The sequence below is a fragment of the Pleuronectes platessa genome, chromosome 7 (genome assembly GCF_947347685.1).
Source record: "Pleuronectes platessa chromosome 7, fPlePla1.1, whole genome shotgun sequence".
NCBI classification, from domain to species: Eukaryota; Metazoa; Chordata; class Actinopteri; order Pleuronectiformes; family Pleuronectidae; genus Pleuronectes; species Pleuronectes platessa.
The window spans coordinates 3,322,404-3,341,129 of record NC_070632.1 but is presented as its reverse complement, the minus strand read 5'-3'; the positions used below and the strand labels follow the sequence as shown (position 1 = coordinate 3,341,129).

Sequence of the window (18,726 nt, the reverse complement as noted above, 5' to 3'; positions counted from 1 at the left end):
GAGGGGCAGAATATTAGAAACACTAGAAACATCTTTAAGTATAATGCACTCAAGAAAAACATCACTGCAAACTACAAACTCAAAATAATGAACCTTAATAGTGTGTGCCCAAATGAGAAAAGTTCTGCTCACCACCATCCAAAATAGAGCACTTCTTCATATCGGCAATTGAAGGAACAGTGAAAGCAAGGTTCATATCACATTTATACAGGATATTAAAGAAAAATGGGAACTAGAGATGAACACAATAATCTCTGATGAACAATGGGAAAACATAGGCGAGCTGGGACACAGAGTAACCAGTAGTCCTAACTGGAGGGAATTTGGATGGAAGATAAAAAATTTGATACTTCAGAACTCCACTTATAACATCTAAATGGAGCAATACCTCAGCACAATGTTGGAGGGGTTGTGGCAAGGTGGGAGACCACACACATATATTTTGGGACTGTCCAAATTTAACAGAATACTGCCAAAAAATACAAAGGGAAATAAAATTGTTTTATTTATAGACATACCGTTAGAACCATCCCACTTTATTTTAGGGATATTGCCTGATAACCTTGAAGAAAATAGCCAAACAAAACTTCTTCTTATAGCAAATAAAGTAATAACAGCCTCCTGGCTGAAGCCACAGCCCCCCACAATAACCCAATGGAGGGATAGAATTCAAGATATATACAGGATGGAACTTTTGATTGATCTATTACAACTGGTCCCCCATTGCTCTACACTTCCATTTGATATGATAAGCAGAATATATAGATATATTTATTTTCACTTCTCTTTGTTTTTCCTTTTAAGCAGTGGACATTTGCCTGCGATCCTCTTTCTCTTTCGGAATAATGTCTTAATGTAATGTCATGTGTGATGTACTGTGTTATTGGATGATGTTAATGTGTAACTCAATTCTGATATGCCTGGATCCTGATGGCTTGGGCCCAAGACATCCATGGGCCGAGGCTTAAACTTCATGCATGTTGTTGTATCGTCAGGTTTTAGCATCGTTAATGTCCGTGTCTTGTGTGAGTCCACAGTTTGTGTTAATGCTAAAATAAATAAATCCTGGGGTGTGATTGTGTGTTTCATATTGATAATCTGAGAAATCCTGAAAAGAAATGATACATTTCAGGATAGAAAATAAGAGGAAAATTGTGCAGCCAATTGATAAAATCCCAGGTTTTGGGTTTTATCGAGTTTTATCTAACATTTTCCTCCTGTGCTGCCTCCAGTCAATAGGGGGCGCTGTTTCCCGGCGGCCGTGCTGCACATCTTCCTCCCGGCAGCGAGCTTCTTTCACTTCCGGGCGGCTCTCTCGCTGCTGTTCAGTTGCAATCCGCCTCCCTGCGCTCTCCACCGGGGAGCCGCTGCACCACATCCCGCCGCATTCCGGGCCCCTCCGTCGGCGTCTGGCACCTGCCCCCCGCCCCCGAGGCCCTCCGCCGCTTCCCCGCACGGCCGGCGGCACATGACGCGGGCTCTACCGATGGTGGCTCACGGCGCCGAGCGCTCCCCGTCGGTGCGACATCTCCGCGCTCCGGAAGCATCGCCGGCTAACATTAGCTAATAACATCGATCTGTCCGCCGCTCCGCTGCTCTCCCCTCCGGCCAAGCCCCCCGCCGCTGAACACCCCCCCCCCCCCCATCAGCAGCTGATTGATAGCTGGACCACCGAGGACACTCCCCACACACCCACCCTCTTTTTTTCTGCCCAGATTCGGGGCCCGTGAGGAGAGAAGCCCCCGAGTCTCGACCCGAAATTTTCTCATTTCCATCCCGCTTCCCTCATCCTCCTCATCCTCATCCTCCTCCCCATCGGTTGCCTTTCCCCGGGGTCCGTCCCCTCTCTACCTCAACACCCCGATGCCTCCCCGCCCCCGTGCAGCTGCACCATCACCCCGGCTCTGCTGCTTCTGACAATCCGACCAGGGAGCGCTGCTCGGCGGGCATTGACTGCGGCGAACCCCGGTGGTCACATCTGCTTCCCTCCTCCCTCCTCCATCTCCTCCTTTCTTTTTTCCCCCTGCTGGGTGTCGCTGCAGAGGGAAGCTCGCTGGTTGGTCTGTCCCACTTCACACCCCCACACTACGGATCTACTCCCCTCAACACCCACCCACCCCCGCCTCGTCTTGTCCGTGAGTCCCACCGCAGCGCCCGAGCCACGGGTCTCGCCATGCCGGGTCCGGTGGCCGGTAGCAAGTCTCGTGTGTACGCAGACGTCAACACCCTGAAGAGCCGGGAGTACTGGGACTACGAGGCCCACGTCCCCAACTGGAAGTGAGGACATTTCTGTGTTTGCTGCATGCTGCTGCACTTACATGCATGTGGAGTGTTAGTGTGTGTATTGTGTTTTTTATGGAGGAGGAGGAGTGTGTGTGTGTGTGTGTGGCAGATGGGATCTATTATTACATGTATATCTGCAAGGGTGTGATGACACTACGGTAGTACAGTCTCCCAGCCCACTCCACTGCTGTCTGACACTTCACGTCCATCCCTTCACCCTGACTACCCCCCCCCCCCCCAACCAACCAGAGGCAGAAATCACTCCAGTCCCCGGGGGCAGAGCTTCATCCCACTAACAGGAACACTCACTTATCGACAGCTCTGACGCTGGAAATACATGTCTCTCTCTCTCTCTCTCTCTCTCTCTCTCTCTCTCTCTGTCTCTGTCTCACATCTGCTCTGCTGTGTGTCTCCGTCTGTCCTCATAGCAACCAGGAGGACTACCAGCTGGTTCGTAAGCTGGGCAGAGGGAAGTACAGCGAAGTGTTCGAGGCGATCAACATCACCAACAATGAGAAGGTGGTGGTCAAGATCCTGAAGGTGAGCGGGTGGAGCTGCCCCGAGTGAAATGCTGCTTTTCCTGAGAGGCTGACTGAAGCATTAACTGATCTGATCCACGCTTTGGTTCCACACCTTGATTCCCGCTCAACATCCATTTCTCCTTCAGACTCTTGACTTTAATGGGAAGCATGGGGGGGGGGGGGGGTCCTACAATCTCTGAGTTGTCTTATCCTCCTCGAGCTGATGATACAAACATAATTTTTTTTACTGCCAGCGTGATCACTCAAACCCGATTGGAGTATAACAGTCACATACTATTTACAAAATAAGACGCCGTGTTTCCCTGAGGATCTTTTAGTAGTGGGGGCAGTTGGGCTGGATTGATTTTTAAATGCTTGTTAACCAAATCATATAGAATATAAAAAGTTAGAATAAAACGATATATAAGCTCTACATCTTGAGATAATTATACAAACCTGAAGTGAACAGTGATCACTTACACAGGGAGTAAGAAAATAAGATGGGTGTAAAGTGCTATTTACAATTTACACAGCTTGAATAATATACTGTATTAATTTGTGTTGAAGTGTTTATTAGGAAATGAAAAAATAATTTATCTGTATACGAATAAGCAAATATGACTCACAGATGGATAATGAAAACATTTGGGTTATTAATCACTCATTAAAAAAGAAAATCTACACTTCCTATACAATCCCTATATTTCCACACTAGTTTTTGTATCTCAATTTTTTTTTTCCATTTTGAAATCATCTTTTGAAATTTTTGAATACATTTTTTTCTGGTGTATATTAGTAAGATCGATTGTAAGAACCACAGTTGAGGCCAAATTGGTCTCCGGAGTGTGATTGGCTCTCATTGTGCATTCAAGTTGTGCTGGAATAATCTGATAAATTTAATCCAGACTGGAAAAAAGGTACGTGAGCGCCACATCAAATCGGAACAACTCTGAAAGTCGCTGTGAATTTTGTTACACGAGTTTCTGACGTCATCACTTTAAACCAAATAACTTTACAATCCGGTAGCAGTGAGTCGTTAGTCGTTGGTGTTGTATAAACTGATTTGACTGTTACACCTCCTCCTCTGGTTTACATAATCATAAATTATTTGAATATTACTAGATGAATTATGCAGCGTGAACAATAAACACATTGCTGTAGGTGGTTAAAATAACTTCCTGCTGCACCTGTTCAGATGTGACACTGGAGATTTAAATGAGTATAAACAGAGGATGTTGTCTGAAGCTGCAGGAGTTAATCTGCCCGTCATTTAAATGTGACTTTGACAGACTGAAGAACACCAAGGCAGAATCAGTTGGGTTTACAGATGATGTGATATAATTGTTTTTGGCTCTCTGTTAAATCTCTTGTCTTTGTTTGTCTGTCTCGACTTGTCCTTCTTCAAATCAGCCGGTCAAGAAGAAGAAGATCAAGCGAGAGATCAAGATCCTGGAGAACCTGCGAGGTGGGACCAACATCATCCGACTGGTGGACACAGTCAAAGACCCAGTGGTAGGCTCATTAATGACTAATCACTACTCGGGCAGTAAACAACACCTGTCTAATGTTCTTTTAGAGTAAGAGAGGAGGAAAGTGTTTTCTCCAAACAATTAGAGGCTGAATGGTGGGTCACAGATGAAGTGGGATTTCTCCTGTTTTTCCTAAGGAGTCCTCAGTGAATCTGTTCACGCTACAATCAAGCAAACGCACAAAAACGATGTTCGTTGTTAAAAGTCATGTGGAATCTTTTGGGGTAGATTATGAAATGGTGGTGAGACACACTTAGGCTACAGCTGATCCCCACAGTTGAGGTAATGAATAGGAAACCTTGTTCTCGTTCCTGGTAAAAAATGTGTTTAAAACCCTAAAGCTGAAATGATGAGATAAACCCAGTGAGGCTCTTAACTTAATGTCCCCACGCTGCTTATAGAGAAGTTTTTTTATGACTAGTGTGGAAAAGGAGGAAGGATTAGATCAGTGTTCACATGGACACCAAACGGTTTGTGTCTGGTTCATATTGAAGTGCACCATGTTTGTTTGGGTATTAAAAACATATTTCTCTGTAAATGCATCAGATCAAATCAGGAATATTTATATTTGTTCCAGAAAAACATTTTAGAGTTAATTATGAGAAAATCAAGTCAAAACTCAATTATAAAACTCTAGAATCTATTTATTTTCAATCACTTGTAACAATCACCATAAAAAATGACTCCTCTTGCAGCATGTGACCGAACGGCTGCTTTATGGAAACTAAAGTAAGAAACTGCCTCTTTTTGATGAGCTCTAAACAATCATGGATTTCTGTGGATATTTATAAATCATATTAGCTCTTATAAGAGCCACTGACTTTGATCATGGACTGAATGTGATGATTCATTTCTGTGCATGTGGGAGAAAGAAAGATTTGAATTGGTGTTGGGAGTTTCTGAATTTAAAGAGGTGTGTAACTTAAGAAGCAAATCTGTGGGATGATCAAGTAGTTTTACATTTTAGTCTTTTATTTCTATTTTTCCTTTTACAACTTTTATCAGGTGGAAAAGTTCAACAACCAGAAAGGAAGAGTATGTTTATGCCGTTGAGCTGAGACATGAGGTCGTTCCGTACAGTGGGAACCAGCAGAGTCCTTTTATGTGGGACCAAGTTTTTACTGGAAACTTTTAGAAAATAACAAGTGTCGCCTGAGTTTTAAGACTCAAGCAACAGCAGCTGCTCTTGTGACTTTCTCTTCCTCCTGTTTTACTCTGTTCTGAGTTTGGATCCTGTTCCTAATTCTTCAGATCATAATGTGGGGTTAATCAAATCTGTGAGTAACCAGGCGACTGAATCATAATGAATGTGTCTTGATTTTGACTCTCCGTCCTTTTCTGTCTCTCTGTGGGGGATGAACAGTCCAGAACTCCGGCGCTGGTCTTTGAATGCATCAATAACACAGACTTCAAGGTACAGTCATCTCCTCTGGTTTCCTCTGCTGCGTCTCTGCCACATCGGTCTCTCTGCTCTTACTGGTCATGTTCTACTGATGGTTTGTTATCAGGGGGCAGCAGCGACTTTTCACAGGCTTCGTTCAGACTCTCACTCAGGTTTGTGTTTCCCTCCAGGAGCTGTACCAGAAGTTGACAGATTACGATATCCGTTTCTATATGTATGAACTACTGAAGGTGAGACCTGTTTCCAGGAACTACGATTAATCCATGTCCTGATTTGTGTTTCCGAGGAATTAAATCGACTGTGAACACAAACCTGTCTCTTTTGTCTCGTCAGGCTCTGGACTACTGTCACAGTATGGGAATCATGCACCGTGACGTCAAACCACACAATGTGATGATTGATCACCAGCTGAGAAAGGTAGGCGGTGCCCTATATAGCCTACTTTCTATTTTTCTCTCTTTGCTCACCCACACACTCTGAATATTACATCCCACTCTGCTTTTTCAGCTTCTGTTTCTCTCCCAGTTTATTTCTTTCTCTGGCTTTCTCCATCCTTTCATCACTCTCCCTATTCCTTATTCTGTGTGTTTGAACCGGAGCCAGATTATTGTTGAGAAGGCTTTTGTACAGATGGAGTCCCCGGGTCCACGAGCAGTGAGATTCTTAAAATAAGAGCAGTTGTCATTTACATTTAAATGAACCGTGAGTCTTGCTACAGCCGGATGCAGTCTGCCTCCAGTCCCAGAAGCTTTAAGTGTAACTGCTCTGAACAGTTTAACAGTAATGTCAACAGCTAAGCTCGAGCAGCGATGGTTGGACAAGGTTATACGCTCCACCTGTATATCCAAATTCTCTATATTACATTGTTCTTTATCAGGATTGGACAAAATCAACGCGTCTAAACAGCAAGTTTAAAATGTTAATGCGTTTTCTGATTCACCATCCGTTTGGGGTGTGTGTGACTAAATGATTAAATGTTGACTCCCTCTTCGCCAGCGGAAAATACCGTGAGTTCTTCCTCTCTGTTTATTCAAAAGCCTGGTTTCTCGGTTTGAGAGCAGGACTCATTGATTCATGTTTGGATTCTCTAACGCTGTCACTCGAAACCCTGTTTGTTTGTGTGTTTGTCGGCAAGATTGCGCAAAAACTGCTAAACAGATTTTCACAAAACTTGGTGCGAGGACGGAGCTCGGGGCAAGAGAGAGAATTCATTCAGTTTTGATGCAGACGCAGGATTTTTTTTTTTTGTATCACTTGTGTTAACATTGCTGGATAGAGTGTGTTTTATCTTGTCCCTGAGCAGAGGAGAAATTTGAGAGCAGTTGGTCGTACATGCGCTGAAGCAGCATGAGTGTACGGAGTAGAGCTGAAGCTGAAGAGCAAGAAATCTAAGCACAAGCAGGGTGTGTCAGAGTGCAAGCGCAGAGTTGTAAGCGAAAACATTGCAAAATCTGAACATTAAATCAATATGGTCTCTATTCCCCCCCACCAAGTTTTGCGAAAATCCGTACTTTTGTTTTTGCGTAATCCGGCAGGCGGGCGGGCGAACAGAGCCCCCCCCCCCCACATTGATTAGTTGTTCCCTGCTTCACTCGCCAAAAAGCCGACGGCAAAGTTCGTCAATCTCTTCCTTTTAAGAGGAATCGTGCATTGATAAATGTTTTGGGGAATCTAATATCAAGAAATAAATATTTTCACTTTGATCAGTGCGGAAAAACACTTTCTATACAACTCAATAGTATTTGTCCAGCAGGGGGCAGGAGGCTACCATAAGTGTAAATTAGCCCTGCAGACACACCCACTGTCACAGGAAGCAGCGGCGGTTCGGACAAAGGTGACGTGAGGTCACCGCTGATGTTGTTGAGTTTTAAAAACTTTCTGTGAAGTGAAGCTGACGGAGAACAAACTGTTTCCACAGCTTCGTCTAATAGACTGGGGACTGGCAGAGTTCTACCACCCGTCCCAGGAGTACAACGTCAGAGTGGCCTCACGATACTTCAAGGGCCCCGAACTGCTGGTGGACTACCAGGTAACACACACACACACACACACACACACACACACACACACACACACACACACACACGCCAAGGCTGACACGTTTTACATTTTTGAACAAACAAAGTTTTCCCGGTCACACGTTCATGAGAATACGCTGTAGTCTCATGTGGATAATCTGGACACGTGTGTGTGTGTTCTCATCATCGGCAGTGCTGTTTGATGATTTTGTGTTTCAGATGTATGACTACAGTCTAGACATGTGGAGCTTGGGCTGCATGTTGGCCAGTATGATCTTTCAGAAAGAGCCCTTCTTCCACGGGCAAGACAACTACGACCAGGTACTGCAGTCACCACACGTGAGGCTGCTACACACCAACGACAACAGCAGCTTTTTCAAATCAAAAGAGACGGATAAGATGATTTAATGCACACAGACATGCTGAGAAACAAATAAGGAAATACTTACACATGGCTGATGTAGAATCCTGTGTCCTAGTTAGGCAGAGGACGTCCTGAACATGTAATAGAGACAACCTGGATTCGTGACCTGGACCTTTTAATGAATGTCCTGTGTTGTGACTCATGGTAACAACAGGAAGAGGGCGCTGTCGTTTCGGCTCTAGCAGAACTAAAGCTTAACGAGTTCATCACAATGACAGAGGGTGGAAGGATAACATGTTTAGAAATGTGTTCTGAAGAAACCGTTCAAACAGTGGAGAATAGAGTTTGATCCCCACGTGTGCTGTGTTTTCCAGTTGGTGCGAATTGCCAAGGTGCTGGGGACGGACGAGCTGTTCGGATACCTGCGCAAATACCACATTGAACTGGACCCGCGCTTCAAAGACCTGCTGGGACAGTGAGTTCGCTCTGTCTCTGCCTGTGGGTCATTCAGACGAACAGGAGCTGCGTGTGTGTGTGGTTGTATCATTCACTCTTCCACTGATCGATAAAGAACCAGAGTGTAGAATATTTCAGCTCTGATGTTTTCTGGCGTCAGTTTTGAGCCTCTTCAGGAATCCTGTGGAGGCTCCTGTTGGACGATCAGTGTTTCCCCACAAAACCCATCGTGTACCTGTCAAATGTGAAATGTATTTTCCTCCTCTTGCTGTTGTGGGTCGATGCCGCTTCAGTGTTGATGGTGATGGTGTGTAACTGTCGTTGTGTGTTGTGCGTCCCTGCAGGCAGAGCAGGAAGCGCTGGGAGCAGTTTGTGCAGACGGAGAACCAGCACTTGGTGAGTCCAGAAGCTCTGGACCTGCTGGACAAGCTGCTACGCTACGACCACCAACAGAGGCTGACGGCCACAGAGGCCATGGAGCACCCGTACTTCTGTAAGTACAACACACACTACACTACAAATCACACACACACACACGGGTAACACGGGTTAGAGTCCAGCATTAATGTTTGTCATTTTGGCTCTGACCTCCCTTCCTCACTCCTCCTGCAGATCCAGTAGTAAAAGAACAGTCTCTGTCAAACTCTGACAACAACATGGTGTCCAGTGGCAACACCACAGCGCGGTGAAACGCAGGTAACGGCTGGAAACACAACTCACGGTTTTGTGTTGAGATGATTTTTCGTTTTTTGTTTGAGACTTTTCTGCTGCTACGTGTGTGAATTTGACAAATGCAAACAAGGAAAACCGACGATATAACAGCGCCCATGAATTAAAACCAAAGCATTTCTGTGCTTCTATGTAAGAAGACTGAACATGGACCAAACTAAAACCAAACTCTGATCAGTTCGGTTTTAATTAGTTGTTTTACTAACGAGTGAACCTCATGATTGACAGTTGATCTCAGTGTAGCAGGAAAACCAAACGCATCGAAGACTCTGAGTTTCCGTGTTGAATGATTCCTGTGATGATGTCTCGTCTCGTCTGTCCTCCTGCTCACACTCATCCTCGTCTTCCTCTCTTTTCTTCACAGACGTGGAAGAAGAAGAAGGATGTTTGTTACCTCAACTTTGTACCCGGTTGTGACAGTAACCTTTGACAAGTGTACAGTGACAATGGATCAAAGTAACTCTGACCAGTTACACACTCACAGATATGTGCAAACGGATTCACACACACAAAAGTGCAAGCACACCTCTATACAAACACACACACATGCATACGCACACACACAACCACACACGCAGACATGCACACAAACACCCTCCTCCTCTGTATCAGTCTGTGATTGGCTTGTCCTGGTTCCCTGTCCAGCAGCCTGACCAATGAGCTTGAAGCTGCTCCTCCGTCGTCCCCTCAAATGGTCCTCGTCCTCCCAGCTCAGTCTCATGTAGGTCGACTGGGACAAACTTTTAAAGACAACTCAGCCTCCTCTCCTCCCTCCGTTGTCCCTCCATCCCTCCTTTATTATCATCCCCTCTTTGTTTGCATCAGCATGAAGAATGACCCAGAGCGTGAGCCTGTACAAGCCCCTCCTCTCTAAACCCCATCTTCCATCCATCCATCCATCCGTCTGTCTGTCTGTCCCCCGTCTCTCTCCCCCCCCCCCCCCCCACACTCTCCACCATGTACATCAACAGACAGACAGACGTCTTAGCACTACCCCAGTTCTGAAAGTGGCATGGTGGACTCTCTCTAGGTAGAATGATGATGATGATAATAATATTAATGAAAAATAAATGATTTTTATTTAGATGAACTCAGCCTGTGACAGGTGGATTTCTTTGTTATGTTCGTGTCACTGTACAGATTCATGCACTGTGGGAAATCAATGGAAATGTCAATGTCATGGATCCTCCCCCTGATCGGCAGCCACACTAAGTTGTATCGAGTTCTTCACTCATCCGTACAACACGTGCTTCAAGGTTCATGTTGATCCGTCCACTCGTTTTACATTGAACACAGTTCTGACAACCAGTGTAAGATACATTCTAGTTTATACACAAATGTGTCAACTAGAAATTCTACAGTTCAACAACAATAAAAGGTCGTGGAACAAATCATTTTGGAGAGATCTGAAGACATGGATCTACACATTTATAATTATCCACTAAATTTGCCTAGTTTTCTGTTTTTAAATGAATATTGTGCATGTATATAATGTGTTGCACTGTAAATGAATGAAAAACAAGGCTCAGGTGGAGGCAGGACTGTGACCTCAAGCTTTTACTGTGAAAATCTACGGAGCCACTGGATCTGTAACTAATGATTTTTTACTTTGGTGCCAAAACCGACTGAAATTAGATTTTGTTAAATCATCACACAGATGGAACATTGTGTTAGAAACGTTCTCCCAGAGGTGTAGAGATGAAACACAACAACAGAACACGAGGACAGATTCAAGAACGACATGTTAATGAAGCAGAAAACACAATTATGAAGCTTCCAAGAAATACAATTTAAAAGAATCATTATAGAGTCATTAAGCAAATCCACAAGGGATAAATAACAAACTGAAAACTGTTCAATACATTCAGTTTTATGGTAATTTTAATTATTATCTGAATGAGCTGCTTCCCTCTCAGCATCGCTCCCATCAGTAAACAACTCTCCACCATGTGACCTGTGACCTCTGCAGCCCACACACACAAAACAACACCTGAGACAAAAGGTTGGAAATGATGTGATACAGTAAAACAAGAGCACCTGCTCCGGGGGGGGGGCGACGTAATGAGAGCGCTGGAGTGTGAAAACTGAGCTGTTGTGTAAAGCTGCCACATCTAGTTCACAGCTGCTGCAGTGATGTGTGTGTGTGTGTGTGTGTGCTTATCTCACTGCACCAAACCACAGACACACACGAGTCAGCAAATAACCAGAAATACTGAAAGCACCACATTGAACCAGGCGGCCATTCCTCAATAATGTGAACTGCACAATGTATTTAATTTTCATTCATTTATTTAGAGGAACACATTAATCTGTAAATGGCTGGATCTTCCACTGCAGACGTTTGGCCAGATGTTGTGATCACCACAAACTCCACGTGAGGCGACAGACACACAAACCCAGCAGATCCACAGGGTCACAGACGCTTCATGTTCTTCAAGCTGATAAATACTTGATTCTTCGTTTGGAGGAGACGTCGAAAACATAGCAGATTCTCTTCTATGTCATTGAACCGCATGTGGGAGCACATCTGTATCGTATGGTCCGTAATGTTTTTACAGTCAATGCAGACAGTCAGACCTCAGAGCTCCAGCTGCAGTAGTGGCATGAAATACAGTGAATACAGGTCACCCAGAATGTGTTCCCCCCCCCTGTTACTGCCATAGATTGAAATCATTCTGTGGGAACCACTGAGGGGCCCCCCAGGGTCCCTTCTGCCCGGGGCTGACGAATTCCCTTGAAACACTCCTGTATACTACGGCAGATCAGAGATGTTCTCGTGTGTGATCTCCTGAGCCTCGTGTAAGTTTCCTTGTGTTTTTGTCCCCTTGTTTTTGTCTTTGCAGTTTTTCCACTATTAGTGTTTTGTGTTTTTCGTTTGTTTATATTATTTTTATATTATATACTCTTTTTGTCATATACCTCTGCTCCTGGGTCCATCTCCTTCCTCAAACCTTAACAATATCAGATCATATAAATACTCCTGTTTCTGTAATGTGAAAACAATTTCACTGTAATATTCAAATTATTAATTGTACATTACATTTGTATTTATTGATTTATCCCGTTGAATGTTCACAGTGTAGAGGTTTATATTATATAGCTGTCCTTCACAGGTCAGTAATCAGCTGTTGTTGCTCTGTGTGTTTGTGTGTTTGTGTTTGTGGGTCCAGTGTATCATGTTTCTCTTTGTAAAGAAACCAGAGCTTTGACTTCCTGGTCTTCAACTTGACTCCTTGCTCACATTTACGTGAACACATGGAACGGACCCTCCCGATGAGTTTCCTCACACATGAGAGGAACCTCTCCAGAATGCTCCTCTTTTTGTGCTTGGCTGTGAAGATCTTCACGGCCTCCATAATGGCGTCGTCAGCCTTTTCTCTCTCTATGGCTGCCAGGAGCTCCACCGCGGAGCCGAACCTCCGACACAGGTGTTTGAACAAACCCTTGGAGGCCCGGTTGACGTGTTTGTGTTTGATTGTACTCCCGGGTATGACCTGGATCTGCTCGCTCTTCTCCAGCAGATTTTTGACTATTCTTTCTAAATCTGATAAGCGCATTGGAACTTGAGCCTTCATGGTGGTGTGCAGCACAAGCTTGGTGAGAACAAAGGCGATCAGCATGTGATCACCTGGCGTTTGTACCGACTCAGTATCACTGTGGTTGTCGGAGGAAGTGGCACCCAGTGATCCGGGATCAACCGAGTTGCCATCATCAGAAGCTTCATCATCTGCATCCAAACTTTCCTCTGAGCCTCCATGGTCAGGATGTGCACTTTCCTCTGAGCTGCTATTATCAGAATCTTCATCATCAGCCTCCTCCTTTTCCCCTGTGCATCCATCATCAGAGTTGCCTTGATCAGTATGCCAACTTTCCGTTGAGCTTGTTTTATGAGAATCTCCATAATTTTCCTCTGAGTGTTTATCATCAACATCTCCTTCATCAAAATCTCCTTCATCAAAATCTCCTTCATCAAAATCTCCATCCGCATTCCAACTCTCCGTTGAGCCTCCATTATCAGAATTTTGATTGTCAGTGTTACCACCTGCCTCAAGGCTGGCAACAAAAAGGAAGATCAAACTTTCCATTGCGCTTCCATTATCCGAATATTCATCATCAGCATTTTCCTCTGCGTTCCCATGATCAGAATTTCCTTCTTCAGTAATCCAACTTTCTATAGAGCTTACATTATCAGCCTCTTCATCGTCAGCGTCCCTATTTTCCTCTGAGCGTCCATTATGAGAGTCTTCATGGTCATTACTCCGACTTTCCATTAAGCTTCCCCCATCAGACTCTCTATCAGGTGAGACGTCACTGACTTGGTCATTCGTGTCCTCACAGAGCTTCTGCTTGTCCGTCACATCTCCTCGTCCGTCCCCTCGCTGCACGGGGAGCAGGCGCTTGGTCATTTTGCGAATTAGACGGATCATTGCAACAGAAGCTTTCTACTCGAACACCGTTGACCTGATCGGGATATTCCTGGTGGACAATTCAAGAGCCAAGCGTCACGGGCCTCAGTCAGAACCGGTCATGGACATCAAGGACTCAGTTAGAGATTGTCTGGTTCCTGGTGAGTCAAGGCTGTAGACTTTTTCCACTCTATAGGCCCATTGTGCTCCGATCACCATCACACCTTTGATCTGTTATCCTTTGACCCGATCAGAAATACCGTAATGATCTTAAGTAAAGGGAAATCTAAAGAAGTGATACAGTTTATCGTTGGAGGTTAAAATTGAACAATTATGAAAACTATGAAAGGAATATCTCACGACTGCCTTTAATGGATAGAAATGTTCCTTTGGACTCAAAGAGGAACTGATCACTTATTGTCTAAGGACAAAAGGTCAAGATCACATGACCATGCGTCATTTTCAGCTCGACAAAGTGAGATGGTTCAAATTCAAATAAATATCTGGTTCTCTGGGTTTTATGAAGGTATTTCCTTTATAATGCCAGACAGGGCCCTTGGCAGAGGGATGCAGTCGACTCAGTGACACTCTTGTTGGTCTTTGTAATGATTTAAAACTAAAAAACACATTGTTAGCTGTGTTTGTCATCAACACAACAACCTTTTCTGTCCATGCTTGAACAAATCGGGTTGTTTCACACATATTTCTGCAGCTCTGTTTGCTTCATACTGATATTAAGTGGTTTGTGGATTCATTGGAAAAGGAACGTGCTTTATTGAGTAACTTTTGAATTTGAATCCAAAGGCAGTTTTGGATGTCTGTAAGCTTTTCATTCCACCAAACAAAGACCATATATGCAGTCATATCTTTTATTATCACGAAGATCTTCAAATTTTATTCCACATTTAAGAAACATGTTCAACATCACAGCATAAAACGAGCAGAGGAGCCAGAAACCGTTTGTAGAGACCATTTGACTTTGAAGTTGGACCACATCTGCCCAACAGATTCAGGATTTTTCAATTGGTTAAAGTTATCAAACGTTTTTCTTGGTTTTTATGATGAAAGACATGAAAACACGTCAAACAAGCTTCATTCAGGAGCATGATGTTACTCATCAGGTCCTCGAGCGGATGAAGAGTCTGAACTCGACCACAACAGAAATACAAAGAATAAAATCCACTCTGCTGAACAATAACATAAAAACACTCAAGCCTTTTTTTGTCCTAAAAAAATGGGGACAAGGTCACGTCTTCCTCTCCAGACAGAACACAAGTCAAGTGACCGTCCTCCTCCGAAGTCCTCAGTGGCTCTGCTCGCTGTCCAAAGTGGAATCATCTGAATTAACCTTTCCATGGGAGGGGGCTCGCGCCATGGTCCCCGACTGGGAGTGTGGAAACATGGTGTGACCTGCTGGGGACGTGGGGGGGCTCTGCACTCAGCCCACACGTTTGATGCTGCGTTTGTGCCTGGGACCGCCCAGGAGGCACTTCCTGTCCGACTTGGTGCCAGGCGACGCCGGGGTCGGAGAGCTGGACCCTTGTTTCCTGAGCGGAGAGAGAAACCAGAGACCGAGGAAGAGGAAGATGAGAGGAGGAAGTGAAGATGGGTTGTGGCAGTGACACGAAAGCTCTTAATTATTAACCTCAGGCTCCTGTGACCTCTGCCGACAGAAACACGGGTGTGATCACACTCCGGGGGGGCGGGCGCGGGGCGGGGGGGGGGGGGGTTGGATAACAGCCACATCATTATCTTCCTTAAATACATCAGGATTTATACTTGGTGAAGTCCCAAGTATTCTTCTTTTAAAACCAATTAACTGTTTCTACTTATCAATATCTGATCTAAAGAGTAATCAGTAAATATTTATTAACAATGAATTAAACCGTTTGCACAGGCTTCATTAGAAAGTGGAACTAAGTTATGATAGTAATGTAATTTAATTTCTACATTTTGACAATTAGCTTTTACCTTCACCCTTCAATAGTAGCACAAAAATGTATTAAGTTGATTTAACTCAAAGGGAAAATGTTATATCACCGGAATTGCAAATATGAATTAAAAAAAACTGTAAAATTAGTGTTTTACCAATTAAAGTTATGTTTTACTTTAGTTGTGGACCTCAGGAGTAAGACTGTGGATGACGGTACTTCACTGAAACACTGGGTCATATGTATTCCTATCAGCTCATAGAAGATAAAGCTCCATTGACACATTATGAATCCCAGTCTCTAGCAGGGGAGTCGTTTATCACCTGCAGGCAGCAGCAGCCGCAGCAGCCTCTCTTTTCCTGACCTGCTTCATCACCTTCAGCATGCCACAGATCTGCCGCAGGGTCATCTTGGGCGGGGGGTACGCCAGGCGGGGTCTCGGCGTGCACCGGGGGCCCCGGTACGTGAAGAGGGCCAGATAGTTGGTCCCTCGGGGAGCCCGGCCAAACAGGTACAGGGGCTGACCGCTGCCATAGCAGGACGCAAACTGGTAGGAGAGACGGACACGTGAGACAATCACACATCAGGATAATGTCTCTCAACCTTAAAGAGGGACGATGTGACAGCTCCTTATAAGTGAAGCTGAACCATTTGGATCACTTTTTGATTTTAGGTGTCATCACGACCAGCAGCAAGTATTTTGTCCTCAGTTTTTTACAACAGGATAAAGTAGATCCGATGCTTTGAGAAGGTCACATACACACAAGCTGCAATAACACCCTGGTTCTACTGTTTTTTTATGATAGTATATGATGATTACACACAGACCGCTCTGTCTGTTCTATCATATCTATATCTTGCACTATCTGCACTATACAGATATGCACTAAATTTCATTGCATAGCTGTACAATGACAGATAAAGGCTTTCTGGTCGATACTAACATAGACAACTTCCAACAACTACACATGAACTGCTGTGTTGCTGGGGGGGGGGGGGGGGGGGGGGGGCTGCGTGATGAGTGTGACACTGAGGAAATCACTTGACAACTGATGCAGAATTCAAAACACTGATAATTGTTTAGATACAAATTGAAATCATTCGCCCCGAAGCTCGAACATGTTCATCTACCAACACACAATAGATGCTGTACAAAGACACTATAGATTATAGACACATACACACACACGTCGCCCCATTGTAATTAGCCTCTGCAGACTTAATCACCCACTTCATCAGAAACCTAAGACACAGACACAGACACACACACACACATAAACACACAAAGGATCAATCTCACAGAGGGAACTCAGTGCAGATTCCTTTACAGCAGCGACACCGGATCGTGTCCTCCGTCCTTGCAACAGTTGTCCACTCATCGCTCGCACACACACACACACACACACACACACACACACACACACACACACACACACACACACACACACACACACTTGTACTCATAATAACTGACTATATCTCTAAACGTCATGCACAGAGAAAACAATACTCGATCCTCCTATCAGATGTCTACAGCAGCAATAACACAATTGTATTTCAGAAATTTACTATATTCAAGTTTCCTAAAATGTTAACGTTTACACTTTTAAACACTTAAGTTTGCTTTCCCCTGCAGATCTGCATGAGATCATCTAAAAGTCTGGTTAAGCCAGAAGTAAAACACAGAATTAAACTGCACGAGTGATGCAGCAGCTTGAGATGGACATGCAAACACACACACACACACACACACACAAACACACAATGACACACAGATACTTACAGGTACAACTGTAGCCATGGACGAGTGTGAACGCTCTCTAGTGATGAAATGATATTAGCATGAGTATCTCGGCCTTTTTATACACAAAACAACCCGCCTACTTCTGACATCAACACACTGAGGTCACTCCCATCATCACACACACACACACACACATAACACATAACACACACACTTGCATGTTGCTTCAGGTTACAGACACTGACACGTACACTGAGGGCTCCTTTGTTTTGCAGGGTATTTTTAGAAGCAGCAGTAAATGAGGAGCTGAAACCAGAGGGGGGCTTATTGATGATGACGGGAGGAAAAGAGGGATTGAGAAGATTCCAAGAAAGAAGAGAAAGATGAGAAAAGTTGGAGAAAGAGGAGGGAAACCAGATGTAGAATAAAAGGCTGTGAGGGGGGTGGGGGGGGGGGGGGTCAGCATGCGTCAGGCGGTGTTGGGTGATGTCCCTGAACAAAGCGACGCACTGATGCGTTAACATATCGTCAATCAGTCCAATACTTCACATCGCTGATGGGAAGAGATACGAGGTGAGCGGACACACGCTCCCTCTGATGGGTTTGATCTCCCGGGAGGAAACAGGAGAAGGTCTGAGGTGTCGACGCGTCCAACTAACGTTCAAACACATTGTCCTCGCTCATTATTCACACTCATGCAACATGGGCCCAGATCCACAGACTGCAGCCGTTCCAGAGGAGTGAACGGTTGCTTTATATAATGCCAAGTTTAAAAAGAAAAGACCTGGAACCCCCCTCAGGTTTATCCAGGGGTCCTTCAGGAAACCCCCAGCCGTAGATTGTATATAAAGTTGGATGACACGCCTCCACTTCCACAATTTCACCTAAAATATCCCAAATCTGAAAACTGTCCTCCTGCGTCCGACACACATGCTCGACCGGGTCAGTCTCAGCTGTCAATCAGGATGTTCCACACTGATTTTGTAGCATCAAATAACAAATTAAACAGAAACTGATTCATTATATACCATCAGTTATCTGGGTCAAAGTTGGGCTTTCTGGAGTTCCAGCTCGTCTGAGTGGGTTTTCTTTGGTTTCACCAGTTTCCTCCCACAGGCTGAAGACATGGCTAACTGGGAGGGTGAACATCAGCTGGGATAGCTCCTCCCTATGTTGTCTATGTATGTCAAAGGACAAGCATTGTTGATTATCGATGGATGTTCTTCGATTTTTGTTTTGTTTGGTCCCATCTACTAACACGGATTAGGTAAGGATCATGATCTATACTGCAGCCAGCCACCAGGGGGCGACTGAGGCTTTATTTTTGGGGATCTTAACTTTAA

The 18,726-nt window shown here is 44.5% G+C and overlaps 1 protein-coding gene across 2 annotated transcripts; it reads left to right on the top strand.

Annotated features, from left to right (window-relative positions):
* Positions 1–1,661: 1,661 nt before the first annotated feature.
* csnk2a2b (casein kinase 2, alpha prime polypeptide b) lies at positions 1,662–10,392 on the top strand. 2 transcript variants are annotated; one of them, XM_053427751.1, is made up of 12 exons: positions 1,666–2,277; positions 2,712–2,823; positions 4,215–4,316; positions 5,697–5,747; positions 5,906–5,965; positions 6,069–6,152; positions 7,654–7,764; positions 7,973–8,074; positions 8,492–8,592; positions 8,918–9,066; positions 9,186–9,269; positions 9,667–10,392. In XM_053427751.1, the coding sequence occupies exons 1-11, from the start codon at positions 2,174–2,176 to the stop codon at positions 9,260–9,262; spliced, it is 1,053 nt and encodes a 350-aa protein (XP_053283726.1). In that variant the 5' UTR covers positions 1,666–2,173; the 3' UTR covers positions 9,263–9,269; positions 9,667–10,392. The 2 variants fall into 2 exon arrangements, with proteins under 2 accessions (XP_053283728.1, XP_053283726.1); XM_053427753.1 differs by lacking the exon at positions 5,697–5,747 and having other exon boundaries at positions 1,662–2,277.
* Positions 10,393–18,726: the final 8,334 nt, after the last annotated feature.

Bases quoted from the DNA above. Each gene is read 5' to 3' on its own strand.
- csnk2a2b (XM_053427751.1), top strand. From the start codon at position 2,174: ATGCCGGGTCCGGTGGCCGGTAGCAAGTCTCGTGTGTACGCAGACGTC. The intron at 2,278-2,711 runs GTGAGGACATTT...CTGTCCTCATAG, and splicing joins GCCCACGTCCCCAACTGGAA to CAACCAGGAGGACTACCAGC. The intron at 7,765-7,972 runs GTAACACACACA...TTTGTGTTTCAG, and splicing joins AACTGCTGGTGGACTACCAG to ATGTATGACTACAGTCTAGA.